Below are 19351 nucleotides of genomic sequence, written 5' to 3'. Positions count from 1 at the left end.
TGTTTGCTTTATTGTAATGAAGATATGTTACATTTGGTCTGAAACAATCCAATGGCATCTTATAGGAGTTACTGTCCCTGAAATGTTCAATTATAAGGTTAATTGATTATTTCTTCAACTTGCATCCTTATAATGCCATATGACCTTTTACAAAAGGTTGGGTGACATATGACCTTGAAAAATGTCAACCGGAAGTGACCTTGAGAAAACCGGAAGTACCTATTTTTGCACTTTTTTCATGAAAAAGTACTAAAAATTCATACATTTGGTTATTTGAATTCATTTACTTATAACTCAAGACTCGAACTGACTTTTGATTAACCGGAAGTGTCAAAAATATCCTGATTTTGAGGCAAAATGATATGGAAACTATATATTTTAGGAATCAGTGTGCAAGAAGCTATCATATGAGACAGGAAGAAATTTACTTCACAATAACTAGCAAATTATATCCCTTATTTCATTAAAAAGTATATCGAAACTACTTATGTTTCACATCAGTATAAAGTAACTAGCTTCTTTTCAAAATTCCTTTAATGTGGAAAGACCTTCAATTGGTCTCTGAACAATTGGTTTTTAATTTTTTCTTTTTTTTCTACCGCCTAATTTTGTTCTTGCGATAAACATTTGTTTCGCAATATGTCGCTTAGATATTTCATATATTGTATCGTATAGATTATACGCATTTAAATTTCACCCTGCTAAGACGAACAATTTTCTTTGTAAGAGTTATCTCCCTATTCATTGTTTATCATGTGAGTGCATCTCCTTCGTACCAAAAAAAGATATCAACAAATTTCTTTTTCTAACTTGTTTGTTACAGCTTCAGAAATATTTGTCTGATTGGATCGAAGTGATTCGATGAAATTTTATAGGAGTTATCTACCTTTACGAAATAAATTTGTCGGTATGTTTTTTTTAACTAGTAAACCGTTAACCCTATAACCCTAGAATGTTTTTATTTGAGGCCCCTAGGTCCTAACTTAGAAATTGAGGTCAAGGTCAAAGGTCAAGGTCAAATTCTCAATGTTGACTTTTCCTTCTTTTGGCATTTTCTCCCACACCTTAAAAGATCCCACACCTTAAAAGATATATATTAAAGAACAAGTGAAAAATGTCTGCATTATTGTAATGAAGATATGATACATATGGTCTGATATAATTTAATGGCATCTTATAGGAGTGAGTGCCCCTGAAATGTCTTAATATAAGGTTATTTGATTATAACTTCAACTATTAACATTATAAAGCCATTTGACCTTGTACAAAAGGTTAGATGACATATGACCTTGAAAAATGGCTACCGGAAATGACCTTGAGAAAACCGGAAGTTGCCTGTTTTGTAATGTTTTCATCAAAAAGTACTCAGAATCCATATATTTGTCATATATATACATAAAAGTATCACTCAAGACTAGAAATGACTTCCGACAAACCGGAAGTAGCCAATTATCTCCCGTTCTTCATACAAAAGTACAAAGAAACTATATATTTTTGGAATTAGTATGAAAGAAGCTATCATATTACCGGAAGTGACATACATTTCACCGGAAGTAGCAAATTATCTCCCTTAGTTCACTCAAAAGTATAATTAAACCATTTCTTATTGAATCAGTATGAAGAAACTATCTTCTGATCAAAATTTCTTTGATGTGGAAAGAGATCAATTGGTTTTTAATTTTTTTTAGTTTTCTATTAATTTCAATTATTTTCGCGTTTTTCTGTATATTATGGAAAGACATATACCGCTATAACCCTATAATATATTACCACCGCTGATACTTAACTTGGAATTGATAGTAAATAGCATATACAATGTACACTTGATTCATAGTATATGTACGTTCATAGTATACAGAACAAAAATTGTGGTGTCCCCCAAGTTCCTACATGATCCTACATGCATGAACATATGTGTATTTCTAAACAGTCCTAAACGAGAGCCTTGTCTATGGCTTAAAAGTATATCCGATGACGCCTTTTTGTAAATTTCTCTCAAAATAATCCAACCGGAATAATCATAAGCGAGGATGACAAATGCAACTATGCATGGTACCTATATGATATAAAGGCATGATGATCAATTTGGTGTTGAAGAAAGAGAAGCGACACACAAATTCAGGTCTTCTCATTTAATAGTAAAGATGATTATATGAAATAAAAGGAGGTGAAATATCTGTTATCAAAAAATATTGCCGTAGTTAACCGGGGGTTTTAAATAAGAACCTTTGCTAAATTTTTTTTTTTTTGCATATTGCAATCTTATCTCGGAATCTTGCATGATTGAGTGTTGAAAAACAATTAAGTACTTTTCCCACTTACATTCACCATTTACACAATCTTTAGACTCCTCTGAACTACCAGGACAATCTTGACCTCCATTCGATGGAACTGGATTGTTGCATGACCTTGATCTGTATTGTTTTCCTGTTCCACAAAAAGCATTGCAAGTTGTCCAAGTATTCCAATCATTCCATTCTCCGTCTGTAATAGGAAACAGATATATCTATATAATAATGCTGTTGGTGTGCGCTAAAACTATGGTCATGCAGATCAATGTGATTTTTTTTTCAATTCACGTCCCAGCCAAATATGGAACATGATATACAACACCCGTTTATGTCTGAATGAATTTGTCACATGCCTCCTGCAAATATATATGATCTATGTTCTTTAAGGAGGGTATTTGCCATTTTTTGGCCTTTGAAATTTCATAAAAGGTAAACTTTTTCAAGCCTTTTCAAATGATGTTTGTTTTATTGATAAATGTACAGATTAATTAATAAATTTGGTGTATTTACTGTCTTATTGGTTAAAAATATTACTTTTATTTTCAATATTGTCAATTTTTATGGCGACAGCCCACTCTGAAGTTGTGTATTCATACGCAAACATGTGTGTACGTTGTTATTGTTAATATTAATAATATTAAAAGTTCTTTGAGCCTTATTTTAGACAGAAATTTATTTATAATGAATGGCAATAATTTAGTTTGAACTCTTCACATTTTACATAATCCGCTTCGCGGATTATTCAATGTGAAGAGTCAAAAATTAATTTTATGGTTCAATAAATTCAAAATAAGTTATTGCCATTCATTAAGTATGTAATTTTAAGAGTTTAAGTATAATTTTAATTTTAATGTAAGACAGTAAAAACAATATCATAAATAAAAAAGAGAATCATAGTACATCTTTTTGATAAGATATTTACAGATAGTGTAAAATTATAATACTTTGTTAATCTTGGTGTACAATGTATATAAAAGAATTTGGTAGTTATTTATTTTATAATAACGAAATCGGTGACTTAATAATGATGTATTACTTTAACATAGATAACGTTCATTTAAATCTTATATTTTCCTACAAACACAGGTGAATTGCACGATTTTGAAAATAAGCACACAATGAAAAGGGACCAAAGTCGTCTAACAAGGAAAAAATTCGATATTTTTTTTTCTTTTTTGTTGTAAGGTTGGTATAAAGTGTTCTGTCTGATCCTGAAATATTCCAAAAATGAAGGTCTATTCTTGCCCGGGTGAGGGATTTTCTCGCTGTATTGAAGACCCATTGTTGGCCTTCGGATGTTGCCTGGTCTTTTGTCAGGGTATTGTTTCTTTGACACATTCCTCATTTCTGTTCTCAATTTAATTGTATGTAAATTGGATACTTTGAAAGCTTACCCACAGGAGGTAATGTTGTTCCTGGTGCTATTGTAGAGTCTGTTAAAAAAATAAATTGTATTCATTAAAAAAAAAATATATGATAACATGGAAAGTTAAACAACATAGCTATGATATATGTTTTGATTTGAAAACTAGGGATATGGGTTAAATTATTGTCGAAATAGGTAAAAGAGGGACGAAAGATACCAGATGGACAGTCAAACTCATAAATCGAAAATAAACTGACAACGCCTGGCTAAAAATGAAAGAAGACAAACAGACAAATAATAGAACACATAACACAACATAGAAAACTAAAGAATAAGCAACACAAACCCCATCAAAAACTAGGGGTGATCTCATGTGCTCCGGAAGGGTAAGTAGATCCTACTCCACATGCGGCACCTGTCGTGTTGCTTATGTTATAACAAATCTGGTAAATAGTCTAATTCGGTAGGTCAACAATCAGTTGCAAACTTGAAAAACAGATAATCAGTTTTCTCAGTAATGTGTGATGCAGTGACAGTGTATTAATGCAAATCATATTTAGGTTTACAAAAGATGGTGTTGTCTGTTTTTATTTGACTAATGAATTGGGGTTACCACTTTGATAAATTCTCTCTTTCTCCCTCTTACGGATTCTTACTTCTTTGATTTGTGCAGAGTGTATATAATTCATTGCTGTAGACTAACCTTTGGTTATTATAAAGATTAACAATAATACCGGAAACGAAGGTAAATTCAACAAAGGGGGAGTTTACAAAACATGACAAACAACAAGGAGGAAGTCCACAAAACATGAAAAACTCTCTTTATATCAACGAACGAAACGAATGGAAAACATCAGTCACATTCCTGACTTGGAACTGATCAGCCTTTATTATATTATCATGTTGATGTTTGCTAAGTAAACATAAGGCATTGTTGTACTGTATACTGATCTTTGGTAATACATTTTTAACTTCATTGTCCTTCAGGTATTTTGGATAAACATCAGGCTTTGCTGGAAACTAGTTTTAGATAATACAGCCCTGTGTACTAAGATATGGTAAAATTGTATGAAACAATATCAGTATTTATATATAGCAGACTCTAATATGTCTATGTATGCCAAAATCTCTATCTGCCTTTAAATACTAACTGGCGTTTTTGATGTACAACTTTAATAAGATATGTCATGTTTAATCACCTTGTGCTTCAGTCTTTGCTGTTGTAGCTGTGGTTGTTTCAGCATTGATTTTTGGATCTACATTAAAAACGAAATGTTGTTAGAACAATGTGTGACAAATTAAACATGAATAATTTCGTTCCATAAAATATTAATTGGTCTGAGGAAGTCGTACTCCATAACATGAACTTAGGCCGTGTTCACATTGATCTAAACTCGGTGTTGTGTTAGTGTGATTCACACGTAAACTAAACATAATACTCTAGTTTAGGGAAACAATGCGCATGTGCAAGATCGATCGTGATTTGCGTTATCAACTAATTAATTACGAGATTTGACGAACTGGGGGCATTATCAGTTTATTGATTAATCAGATCGGCATCGTTATTACTGTAGTCAGATTAATGTATACTGTATTTGCAAGAAGCATATACATGCTATGGCAAACGAAAATTTATACAATATATGACAAACTAAAAACAGCAGAGAACAGTAGTTACGGAGTGTTCAATACTATTATGATAATAAATGTGATCTAATTTTCCAAGCGACATTTAAATAATTGCATGGTTTTACTGTTAGAGAATGAGCATGAGCTTGTAATAAATGATATAACTTGTGCCGATTTGGCCAAAAAACAGTAGAATAAAGGTCAAAATTCTATACACACAAATCGATACGCTGGTCTAGCCTGGACATGATAAAACAAAATGATATTTGTCCTCCAAAACATCATATATATTGCAACATATACAAATTCTATTTTCTCTTTGAGTATTGAGATAACGACCAACTTCAACATTTAATCTAAGTGTGCCGCTACGCAATTTTTTAAAAAGAATTACATTACAATGAAAATCTAAGTATATTTCAAAACCAAATACTAGTTTATATCGTTTATAAATACAAAGTTTGTTCATAGATGTAATACCCGTATAACATCTATGGTTTGTTACATTCTTCTAAAGCTGAAGATTACACTGACATATTTAAACAGTCAGACTATTTTGACCGTTATGTTAATTATTCTTAATTACAAAAGAAACGGTTTGATATGTCACCTGACTTTGACTGTCACCTTCACGCAAAAATAGACGGCTTCATGCTGTGATGTTCACTTAGCAGATCATCTATATATTCAAGAAGGTACGGTGCCAGTTCATTACCATATATTAGGCACTGATCTCAGGTCATAAAAATAAAAGTCTATCAACACCTAGGCCCTATGGTATCATAAAGTTTTACCTTAAACTATTAATCTCACCAGGCGACAGTTGGACACAATTAATATACCTTAAATAATTATAATCATGTTCTGACAGTTAGGTACCGTTAAAATATATGATCAAAATGTTAGCCCTGATTACATGCGTGTATTAAATTTTCATAAAGTTATATTGTGTTGAATTCAAATGTACAAGATATTGACAATTTTGAAAGGAAGGGGCATTTGGGTCGTTAAGCATTTTATTTTGACAGATCGTGAAGCATACATAATATAGTATACAGAATATCTAATTAATTTAAATGAGATTTTATAAGATCGCAAACAGAATAAAAGATGCTTTATATTTTTTGTTGTATCTAATCTTCAGAAAGTAAATTTTCACACATTTGTATAGTTTGGCATTTGATCACATACTTTTTTTTAACAGTTCTGTCGTATATTTATTTTTGTGTCAGAAAATTCATACTAAATGTGAAAAAAATTTGTTATATTTATACAATTAATTAAGATAATGACACCCCCCTTTTTTTCAGTTTCCTAGACAAAAAAACAACGATTGTTGTCTTGTCGAAAGCAAGGAGATCTTTAAGATTTATGAGTGAAATAGGTGCCTACTTGGATCTATTAACATACATCCTTCTTTTTGTCAAGTTTTGCGTCAGTTTCTACGTCAGCATGTAGGTTCAATCTGTGGTTACAGTTTTGTTTTACATCAAAATCGTTGTCAAACCTAATGGAATTTCGGGAAATGGGGACAGAAGCTTCCTTATGTCCAAATTACAGTATCTAGGGCAAAATTTTGTAAATATTTATTTTCATTTTTCCGAATTTTACTACTACATGGACTTCATTTTTCCTGAATAGTTAATTTCATGTTTTGTCTGAGGTTAAATTTTTCATGCAGTCATCGATATCCTTTTTGTTTATTCGTCCAGTTGCAAGTTAAATGCATGTGAGGGTCAAGATCATGATAATGATATATGCATGTTGAAACTATTTTGTTCTACATTGCGCCGCTTTTCACTTGTTTGTTCAAAATGCAACAGTCAGAGTTAAGACATTGTATATATCTTATTAGTGGGTGTGTTTTTTTGTGCTAAGAGTTTTAATCCATATGACGACCTGTAGCTGTTTGATTTTATGGGAACTTTTTCGGGACGCCGTGATCGGGTGTTTTTTAAGTTAGGGATTTCGGGATCCAGGATTTCCGAGTTTTTTCGTATTTCGGGATGTGGTGATTTTTTTTTTTAAATTCTGGACCTCGGGATTTCATGTTATTAAGCCTGGGATATCGGGATCAGAGCCCCTCCGAACCCCCCCCCCCCCCCCTTTTATATTATATACTGTTTTTGCAATTAATCCCATTACGCCATCATGTTTCTGGAAATTATTCTCAATAGCCAAAGAAGATATTTCTGCACATGGTCTTCCTCAAAGATCTTAAAAGCTTCCAAAGACTTGAAGGCCCTTGTTCTTTCTTTATGAATCATTTCGTTTTAGTCATTTGAAAGCCGTCATTTTCGAGTTTCCTTCAAATTTCTTTTCCAATTTTCAAACAATGCGTCTCGAAATTTTACACATTTTTTTTTATTTTACTTTATTAAATATAAACATAAAATAAGAAAAACAGATGACACTCAACGACTTCACAGGTAAACGGGAAAGCGGCGGGCGTCCTAATAAACATCGAAAATTGATGTGTACCATATATGACTTTGCCCCCAGTTCATCCAAATCTCGCATATTCTCGCATGAATATTAATTAAACGCTTGACCCACTCAGAATTCTAGGTCGCGAACAAGCTTATCCTGAACTAGAGTATTACGTTCCCATTAATAAAACTCAATGTTTACATGTCGTTTAAATAATGTTTTGTCTACATGCAGTCGATAGTCAAAGTAGGCATTGTGTATGTAAAGTGTACACAAAACAAGGTATTTAGAACATGAATTTTACTATGTATATATATAAGGAAGATATAATTTTGAATAAAAGTGATATTCATAACAATTATTTATAGTTCTTTAAAGAAATATTTGTCTAAATTTGATATATTTATTTGTTATAAAAAAGACTTTAGGAAATTTTATTAACTTTTTATCAAATCTCAAAGCATCATTATTGCCGAACACATAATTCATTTGAAAATATCTTTTCGAATCGAATAGAGGTACACAGATATATTTGTTACTGGTCTTTACTCAAACAACGAATCCCTTATAAATACATAACTAACAAGAATGTGTCCATAGTACACGGATGCCCCACTCGCACTATAATTTTCCATGCTCAGTGGACCGTAAAAATGGGATCAAAACTTTAATTTGGAATTAAAATTAGAAAGATCATATCATAGGGAATAGGTGTACTAAGTTTCCAGTTGATGTAACTTCAACTTCATCAAAAACTACCTTGACCAAAAACTTTAACCAAAACTTTAACCTGAACTTCGCACTCTCATTTTCTATATTCAGTAGACCGTGAAATTGGGGTCAAAACTTTAATTTGGCATTCAAATTAGAAAGATCATATCATGGGGAACATGTGTACTAAGTTTCAAGTTGATTGGACTTCAACTTCATCAAAAACTACCTTGACCAAAAACTTTAACATGAAGCGGGACGAACGAACGAACGAACAAACGAACGGACAGACGAACGGACGCACAGACCAGAAACATAATGGCCCTCTACTATTGTAGGTGGGGCATAAAAATGTGCGGTAAATTGTATTGTTTATCTAGTATCTCAGATTCGTTAAGATACAATGAGATTAAATAGAACCGATCACTTATAAATAGTTTAAAGTTTGGAGTTTCACATTTATGTTATTTGTAAGAAACGATAATGCTTAAAACATTTGTAATTGTTATTCGTTTATTGATCGTGATTCGAATTTGAAACAAATGGGGTTTAACGTCTTAACTGTTTATGGGGTGTTCGTTGTGACCATATAGATATATTTTATTGATTATTTTTTTGTATTTGCCAATAGCACGACAGCTATTTATATTTTATATTATTTCTTTTGTGAAAAAATCTGGAATGTTGCCTTAATTAAATAACGAAGAAATAACTTTTAAAAAAATCACACTGAATAACACGCGTAGCGGTTTATTTAAACGTGTGCACAACATTATAAAGTCTTTTTCGAATATACAGAAAAAATATTCCAGTCATTACTTATAATTTAATTCTTAATTCCACTTGTAAGAAGTAAAATTTAAAGTATAAAAAATGTGACATCACGGTCACATGACAAAGTTATGTTTATGGGCTGATTAACAAAACACTTTCAGCCAATCAGAACCCGTGTTACACTCAAAATTAAATTGTGTGTTCTAACATATGATGAATAGAGGCAACATTAGTATACTGCTGTTCAATATTCATCAATCGATTAATCAAAATTAGGGTTACGACTTAATACCGAGGAAAACACATCAACTGTAAGAGCAAAACATCGGACACAATGAATATTAAATAATAGTAATGCCAACATACATAGAAACTGACTATTTACTAACAACTCCTTTATTCCAGAATTGGCATAAAACATTTTAAAAATAAATGGTAGGTTAAACCTGTCTAATATCATATCAAACTTCATATAATGGAAACCCTTAATTTTCTATGATTATCAAACGCTCTCTTCTATCTCCTAAAATACTAACTGACATTTCACAAATACTGCCTAACTGAATTTGAAGTACACCTTTTATAACAATGATAATGTTTACTTACCATCTGGTTCAGTCTCCACCGGAGTAGATGTTGTTGTCGCATAATTGATTATAGGATCTACAAGGGAATATGTTATGAATACAATGCACAACAATTTAAACATTAATTATTTCGGTACAAAAAATACAAATTACACTAAGGAATAAGTTTGTCAGCTGATCTTTGATGCATTCCTGATGAAGGTTATTACAGAAAAGCTCCTCGGACGCATGAAGTTAAAAAGTGGTGTAACATTTTCACTGTTTATCAAACGGAATACAGAGATTTGTTCCAATTTATCACTTGTACACCCTTTTGGGGTTATTAAGTTATTTGTAAAAATCACAAAGACTTGGCGCTCAACGAATTTAAATTCACTAGTTCTCAAATTCTTCCCCTTTTGTTATTCGTTTTAGCGATCATGATTCGAATGACATAGAAGAACTTTATACCGAGTATTAAGTTATCATTGTAAAGAGGTTGTATATTGTGATCTTTATGCATGAATTATGGTTTTATTTGGAATTGTTGAGTATCTGGTAATTACATCTCAGCTGTTTCTTAGTATCATATTTTTACATTATTTCTTTTTATAAAAAATATCAACAATCTTGCGCATGATATATAATGAATAAATAAAAGAAAACATTAACCATTTTCTTTGAATTTTGATAATAATAAAAGTGTAATGTTCAACGTCTGATCTTTTCTCTATCTACCTTTATATTTGATTAAAAGCGCAAAAACTACAGTTAATGGGTTTTCCATCAGTGTCTATAACTGCTTGTGGTAAAATAGTATGAAAAATATCCGTAGTCATATTTTGCAGACTCTGATCCTTCTTCATTTGTCAAACGCTCTTTCTGACTTTTAAATACTAACTGGCATTTTATAAATACAGCCAATTTGGATTTGACGTACAATTTTTTAAACATGAAAATTATATTGTAACTACTTTCTGGTATTGTCCACACTGGTGTAACTAAGGTTGTTTCAGAATTTATTATAGAATCTACGTTGAAAATTAATGTTATAAAAACCATGCACACCAAACAAGACATGAAATATTACTATCCACAAAATATCAAACATTGCGCAAATATATAACACAAAAACAAATCATGAACTATTTTCTTCGATTTTTCTGGACGTTAAATAGCCATAAATAACAGGAAATGCGATTTGTTATAAATAATCTTTTAACAGATAATACCATTAATTTAACTTACCTTCTGGTTCAGTCTCCAATGGCGTAGTTGTTGTTGTTTCAGAATTTATAATGGGATCTACATTGAAAACAAAGGTAATGAATAAAAAATGTGTTACAAGTTAAAAATTTATTAGTCGGTTCCGCAAAATATCAATTGTCAGGAAATTTGTAGTTAAAGGGACTTAACAATCACCCAAGAGATTTGATACACCCCTATCACTTGTATAAAATGCCACGTTTGACGCTTAGCTTTTATGTACATGTTATTTGTGCCTTTTTTAAGATATATGTATTCTTTGTTAAATTTAGATTTCGTTCAAACAAATTCCAATTGTTCTGGGGAAATGGTACTTTACAGGACCTTAAATATTTGACCAAACCGGTCACTAATGAACATTACAGACTCTGATGGATTAGTTGTAAGTGTTTCATAATTGATGATATGATCTTCAAGAAAAAATAGTTATGAATATAATGCACAACAATCTAAACCTTATTGCTGTTCAAAAATAATCTAATTACACTTAGAAAATGATATCCGAACTCACCTTTGAGAATGTTCTTGTTGTGGTTACATTTTCGACATACTCGTCGGACACTTGAAGTCATATAGAATTGAAACGTTTTCATTTTTCCTCCTGTGTTGTGGGCTCAGATTTTTCTTTTTTCTGTCAATTATAAGCTGTCAGCAGAAATACTGGCGATTTGAATTAAGACTTGTTTAACAGCTGATATCGGTAATTTCACTTACCTTTTGGTTCAGTCTCCAATGGTGTTGTTGTTGTTGTTTCATAATTGATTATGGGATCTACATTGAAAACAAATGTTATGAATAAAACAATGTGTTACAACTAAAACATTTTCTAGTCCGGTCCTCAAAATATCAATTGTCAGGTAAATTTTACTTAAAGGAACATTACACACCATCCAAGATATTTGATAACCCTATCACTTGTATACAAATGTTACGCTGTACTTAGCTTAAGAGACATTATAATGCTTAGCCTTTTTTAAGGCTTATATTTACGCTTTTGAAAATTAAGATTCCGTTCCAAAATACCTATTGTTCTGAGGAAGTTGTGATTCACAGGACCCTATGGAACAAAATGATTTGACCAAACTGGTCACTGGAACAATACACTCAAGCAGTATTGGTTTTCTATTAACATTTTTTAAACAGCTGATATCGGTAATTTCACTTACCTTTTGGTTCAGTCTCCAATGGTGTTGTTGTTGTTGTTTCATAATTGATTATGGGATCTACATTGAAAACAAATGTTATGAATGAAAGAATGAGATAAGTCCGGTCCTCAAAATATCAATTGTCAGGTAAATTTTACTTAAAGGCACATTACACACTATCCAAGATATTTCATAAACCTATCACTTGTATACAAATGTCACTTTTTACACTTAGCTTAAGAGTGTGTGAGAGACATTATAATTCTTAGCCCTTTTTTTTTTTATATATATTTACATTTTGGAAAATTAATATTCTGTTCCAAAAATACCTATTGTTCTGAGGAAATTGGGATTAACAGGACCCTACGGAACAAAAAGATTTGACCAAACTGGACACTGGAACAATACAGTCTCCACTTGAGAAGTTGTGTTTTTATCAGCTTATACTGGTAATTTAACTTACCTTCTGGTTCAGTCTCCAATGGCGTAGTTGTTGTTGTTTCAGAATTTATTATGGGATCTACATTGAAAACAAATGTAATAAATAAACAATGTGTTACAACTTAAACATTAATAAATCCGTTTGCAAAATATCAATTGTCAGGAAAATTGTACTTAAAGGGACCTTAACATTAGATGTTGGATGTGTACGGATTGATAATTTAGTCTAAGATACATGATTTTTTTATTAGTTGTTAGTGGTTTTGAACTAGCTATCAGTTAACTGCGAGTATTCTCAGATCTGTACCTAGTGTCTTTTTGCTGTTTGGATGTACAAGTACCCGGCCACGTCCACTTATATTTTTGTCCATCTGATGAGTTAAGCCTTTTTCAACTGATTTTTATAGTTCGTTCTTATGTAGTACTGTTATACCACTGTCCCAGGTTAGATGGAGTTGGGATCTCGCTAACATGTTTCACCCTGTAATTCAGTGGTTGTCGTTTGTTTATATGTTATATATTTGTTTTTTGTTCATTTTTTGTATATAAATAAAGCCGTTAGTTTTCTCGTTTCAATTGTTTTACATTGTCATTTCGGGTCAATTTATAGCTAACTATGCGATATGGGCTTTACTCATTGTTGAAGGCCGTACGTTGACCTATAGTTGTTAATTTCTGTGTCAGTTTGGTCTCTTGTGGGTAGTTGTCTCATTGGCAATCATACCACATCTTTTTTTTTATATTTACACATCATTCAAGAGATTTGATGATATCTATCACTTGTATACAATGTCGAGTTGGACTTTTAAAAAATCAACTTTTCTCGTAAAAATTTATATTTACTGTTTGTAAACTTAAGATTCCGTTCCATAAAAATACCTATTGTTCTGAGGAAATGGTACTTAGTAGGACCTAACGGAACAAAAAACTTTGAACAAACTGCTCTCTCTCTCTCTCTCTCTCTCTCTCTCTCTCTCTCTCTCTCTCTCTCTCTCTCACACACACACACATTATGCCTGCATTTTACAAACACCTTCTTTGTTTTAGCAAATGATAAAGTTTACTTACCCACTGGTACAGTCTCTTCTGTTGCAGCTATTGTTGTGTCAGTATTGAACATACTAGAATCTACATGGTGAAAACACAATCAATGAATACAATCCTCAACAACTTAAAATTAGTTTATATTACCTTTTGTTTAAATACCAATTTCTCAGCAACAATTTTCAGATCAATTGGAAAACAAAAAATAAATTTTGTAAAGATTTTCCTTCGCTTTTTGTTGAATTTATCATTTAATGATATCCTCATGTTAAGGAATCTCGCTTGTCATGTTTTGTAATTTTGGTCAGATTTTAGCAATTCTCTGGTTTTATTCATTTGAATGCCTTAAGAAATGTTGCCTTGTGACCTCTTTTTTTATTCTTATAATTCTTTTACATGTATTCTGATAAACTGTCTGTTAAAGTCTTATAACATTTTAATTTTTTTTTAATAGTTTTTGAGGACTTAAACTTGTCAATGATAAAGCTATGAAAAGTCAAGAGAGAACATTTTCCCGCCAAAATTCCAATGTCTAATATCTCGAAAACAAGCACGGTGACCTATATATTGTTTTTGCTCTTTTGATTCCTTTATTAATCCCCTATCAGTATATGCTAGTGTTTTGAAAAGTTAATTATTTTGAAACTGAGAAGCCAACTCCCTTAATCATGAATACTGAAAAAAGAATTAATGTATTTCAATAACACGAATTTGTTGACCGTTATTGAATTTGTGTTTCACAGATGACGACGGATATGTTCCAATTATCGTAACAACGATCCCGTCCCCTTTAAGCCGTATGTGACCGACTGAATTAGACTTATCACCGGGTTCATGTTTACATTAGCAACATGACGGGTGCCACATGTGAAGTAGAATCTGTTAACCCTGCCGGAGCACCTGAGATCACCCGTTAGTTTTTAATTGTGCACGTGTTGCTCAGTCTTTAGTGTGTTTTTTCTATGTTGTGTTTTGAGTACTGTTGATCATTTTCTTTTCTAGCCATGGCGTTTTCATATCATCGTTTATACTACTATTTCATTTAAAAAGAATTATCATTAGCTGGATTTAAGACATCCATCACTTGACCTTATAAGTGATATTTTTTGTGATCAATGATAACAATAGAAAAATATAAGATATCTTTGAATGATGTATATATTTCTTTGAATGGTATAGAATATCTTATATGATTCATTGATATCATAAAATCATATCACGATAATCAAATTGAATTTAGATGAGTTTTGGATGACCATTGATTAATTAATGATAACATAATAGTTATCAAAGGTACCAGGCTTATAATTTGATACGCCAGACGCGCGTTTCGTCTACATAAGACTCATCAGTGACGCTCAGATAAAAAAATCATTCAATTCAAAGGCGATATCTAAATAATTTTTTTTTTGCCAAATTTCACAGAGCACCTGAGATCACCCCCGTTTTTCGATAGGGTAAGTGTTGTTTAGTCTTTAGTTTTCTTTGTTGTGTTTTTTGTACTGTCTTTTCGTCGTTTTTTGCCCTGGCATTGTCAGCTTGCTTTCGATGCATCCTTCTACAAGCGTATGGCAAATTAAAAATAAAATGGCGTTAGACCATTTTCTAACATGCTTTAATCAAGGGACAAAGGAAGTGCGCTATTAGATTGTGTTACTAATTGGAACTTGAAACAGCCCTTACTAAGTCAAACTAAATTTCATTATTCACAAAAACCCTTGATTTACATCTTCAATTTTGAATAAAGTACATCATGTTGAAACAGTGAGAAAACAACCATTTCTTTATATTCTAGAACAAATAAAATGAAATGAGAACATATTCAATTTGCCTTATCTAATGTCCACCGATTAATGTTTGTTTAGAAATACTTGGTGTAGAAACATTTGATTATGCAACACGCCAACTTTTGTGTTAATTTTGGTAAACTGGTTTAATGGAAGGTAGTGCGGTCTTCTAGACATTTAAGTTTTAATCAATATTTTATAATGATCTGTAACATAAAGCTAGTAACAATATTTCCTTAGAGATAAATACCTGCACATACATACGAAACTGTCATATACTTTAATTGATCAAGACACGGATCGGTAATAATAATATCGCCTGGTTTGAAAGTGCAAGATGGACTATAATTGCACTGCTGCATAACCCAATCTTTGGAATCAATTGTACACGGATCAGTATAATTATCTGCAGGCCCACAGGTTGTCCCATCTAGTCGCCCGTACGTTGAGCTAGTTATTATTATGATAAAATCATCGTCGCATGATATTGTACCATCATCATTTTCGCAAATCACCGTTTGTAATTCTAGAAAGAAAAAGAAAAAAACGTGATTCTAATAAATAAACACATAATGAGGCATATTACAATGGAGTGGCAACAAAACAGTGATTCCAAAAGATGCATTAAGTGTCCACAAATCGTATTCCATAATAAAAAATGGGAAATAGTTTACTTTTGACTTGAAATTCGTAGGTTAAGCAGTCTTTTTTTGTGTTGATATAAACCCTTTTATCTCTCTCATTGTATTGAAAAGTCAACAGAGAGACGAACATATATGCTTTTTCGCACTCAGAACTATAAGAACACAAAGGTTTGTGAAAATCTTGTAAATACATATACATTGATCACTTTTTAACGCTAGATTTAGTATGTATGAGTTACGGCGGATAACTTAGAATAATAATAGACCTTCTTAGAAATATCTGGACTAACTAATCCAGATTAGGAATATATGTCAATTCAAACATTATATACTAGTACCTACACTAAATATGTTAGACGGCGCAATAAGCGTGATGCAGGTTATCTTGTATTTGATGTATCTTAATAAGATAGGTTATTTTATTTAGTCAGGTGTTCTATCAAGCGAGCTGTATGTTATTTTCTATGTCGGTGGACTGTTAGTACCCGTGGGTATCACAAGACCAGTGTCAGTAGTTCGGTACGGGCATGACATACATTTCTTGTGGTTTCTTTTAATTACAGTTATAAATTGTTGGAAATTGTAAGATTAAGGAATATATCTTCCTTTTGTGAAACTCTGAAATTGTCCAGGTAAAGTTATACCTATAGTAATTTGGGGATTTTTTATGCTTTTTTACTTTTGAATATTTTTTTAGATTTTCATAATATCGAGCACGCACCTAACCCACATCTGTTGCATGGAAATTTCATCGTCAATCTTCACCTATGCGTTTATATATAAAGATTAAAGGGAAACTTCGCAAAAAAATCAAAAGTTGATAGTATGTCCATTCTGTATAAAAATGCTCAAATTCATAGAAATTAAAGTTTTATTCTGCTAGATAAGAGATTTTAAATTTAGAGTATCAATTCTCTGCGTTCGGACATTTTGTCATCTTTTCCGATTAGAAAGCACGATATGTCTATTAACCACAAAGGACCAAAACTACAGTAACCTGATGTAGTCGTAATTGCGTGTCGATATCTTGTCAATCCTACGGTTGTTTTATCCGAGTAACTAACTTGATACGGAAAATGTTCTTATTTTTTTTAAATAACCATGGTCTGTTATTTTTAAACTGTTAAATTGATATTGGAATTAGTTAAAAAGTCAAAGTTCAAATCAGGAATAAGTGTTCCGTGAAAATTGTTTTCGAAAATCTAATTTGTTCATAATTCCTTTATGTAATAAACTTTATTTAAATAAATTCGGATCTTCCCTCATCTGATCACCAGCATGGCTAAACGTATTACTCCCAAAGGTATTGTGAGGGGTGTGAGGTGACACGTCCAGGTATTCAAGCGATTTCCTGTCGGGCTTGCAAGTTCATGCATCGTTTCACTTCTGAGGGTATTGATCAGTGTACAACGCCGATAACTTATAACTTTCCATTTTGAACTATCAGGTGTATGATATACATCTCTGTCTTGCGTGTCCGAATGTGATATAACATACTAGTCATTACTAAACTCATACGCTTGTTTATAAATAACATTTCTGGTGTAAAAAATATTATTCATAAAAATATAAATAATACCCACAAAAAAAAGATTTGATGAAATAATATTCTATTTACATATTTTTTCCAAGGGTAAATTTGGGAAAATGTAATATATACTCGTTGTCAATAGTGAAGGACAGACTGGGACATACCAGAAATATTGATTTAAAAAAATGTTCGCACTTGTCGACTATTCGTTTATACGCCTGGATAGAAAGTAACGGAACTATAGCGCAATTTAAAAAATATACATGTATACATTGAACATAAGAAAGAAACATACATTTTGTGTAAATTGGGGTAAAAGTTTTGTAAATAGACTAGTCCACGTATGCCAACAGTATGTAATCATCGAATGTCGATAGACTATTGTATACAAACAGAAGAAAGAGAACCAATTTGATTTAAATACAGGTCGATATATAACTTGCTTTGGTTCATCGAAGTTATGGACATAGTAAAATCACAGATTTATATATCAATTAGATTGTTCTCGAATAAAGGAAGAAATTCGTCATCATCACAATTGTTTCGACATGCATGTATTATATATGCAATTGGACGTACACAAAAAATCCCCAAGGGATGTGAATATTTTCAAGAAAAGCTATTGAGTAACAAAGTTTCAAACCAATTTCGTGATTTTTCGATTCCATTCCAAGAAGATCCTTAAATTTCCTGTCAATTTTGAAAACATGTTTTTTTTCAAATAGCTTAAGTATTCATGCGTTGTGAGATTTAAAATATTTTGATGAGAACATTAATTCCTAAATAGGTAAATAAAGATCGCTTTTGATGGACTAAATTATATAATTGCAATTGTTAATGATCTGTTTGAAATATTAAAGGTTGCCGATTCTAATTTAAAAGGTGTCTTCCTCGAATGCCAACATTTTATATGTTACTTATTCCTTGAATGCCAACAAAAACATTTCAATAGATGTTTATAAGTATTTGACTGTTAAAAATAATAAATGAACTTTAAAGAAATGCATCATTTTATCACTTTTTCATTATAAGGGAAAATAGTAGATTTTAGGGGTAAAATTATAATAAATTTTAAAGAAATAAAGAAAATTAAAACGTTTTATTCCTTTTTATCAAAAAAATATGTTTGATACGAATATGGTAATAACATATGAAATATTAAAAATTTTAATGAATTTTTAGTTTAATACAATTATTTCAAACTAAATAAAAGATATATACGAGATTTATTTAGTTCCATATCAATTTAAATATTTTATTAGTTAATATAAACTATATGAAGATTTCAGTTGTACAATAAATTAAATTTAAGAAATAATTAAGTTAATTTGATAACTTCTAAGCTGGAAACTCTACAAAAGTTTCAAGAAAATTCATGAAATATGGTAAAAAGAATTCAGATGCGTTGCGAACATGACAAACAACTAAACAATGTTATTTTACGAATCACTTACAATAAAAAAAAAAAAGAAGGTGTAATTGTATTACCAAGAAAAATATCCTGAACATATTGAAATAAACAGAATAGTAATCTAACACGAGATACAAAGTTTCAATAAATTTAATCAGTAATATGGTAGGATATTACAGCACACACAACTATAAAAATATTGAAAAAAACCTTCAAAGTCCAAAGAGTCTATTGTAGAATTTGTGCAAACTGGAATTCCTTACAGTCCTGACAATAAGCACATCTTGACTTTGTGATGCAACACTTTTGAAAGTG

At 31.3% G+C, this 19351-nt stretch overlaps 1 protein-coding gene across 1 annotated transcript in view; it reads right to left on the bottom strand.

Annotated features, from left to right (window-relative positions):
• The window catches only part of LOC134725394 (mucin-2-like), a 78297-nt gene that overhangs the window by 47837 nt on the left and 11109 nt on the right, over window positions 1–19351 (bottom strand). Inside the window, exons 3-12 of the mRNA XM_063589188.1 lie at window positions 15701–15976; window positions 13688–13747; window positions 12642–12698; window positions 12200–12256; window positions 11748–11804; window positions 11016–11072; window positions 9808–9864; window positions 4857–4913; window positions 3686–3724; window positions 2323–2484 (exon numbers count right to left, since the gene is read on the bottom strand). Coding sequence (XP_063445258.1) covers window positions 2323–2484; window positions 3686–3724; window positions 4857–4913; window positions 9808–9864; window positions 11016–11072; window positions 11748–11804; window positions 12200–12256; window positions 12642–12698; window positions 13688–13747; window positions 15701–15976 — 879 coding nt within the window. The remainder of the gene's footprint in view (window positions 1–2322; window positions 2485–3685; window positions 3725–4856; window positions 4914–9807; window positions 9865–11015; window positions 11073–11747; window positions 11805–12199; window positions 12257–12641; window positions 12699–13687; window positions 13748–15700; window positions 15977–19351) is intronic.

The sequence above is a fragment of the Mytilus trossulus genome, chromosome 7, assembly GCF_036588685.1.
Source record: "Mytilus trossulus isolate FHL-02 chromosome 7, PNRI_Mtr1.1.1.hap1, whole genome shotgun sequence".
Classification (NCBI taxonomy): domain Eukaryota; kingdom Metazoa; phylum Mollusca; class Bivalvia; order Mytilida; family Mytilidae; genus Mytilus; species Mytilus trossulus.
The sequence above is the reverse complement of the archived record's forward strand: the minus strand, read 5'-3'. Positions and strand labels throughout refer to the sequence as shown.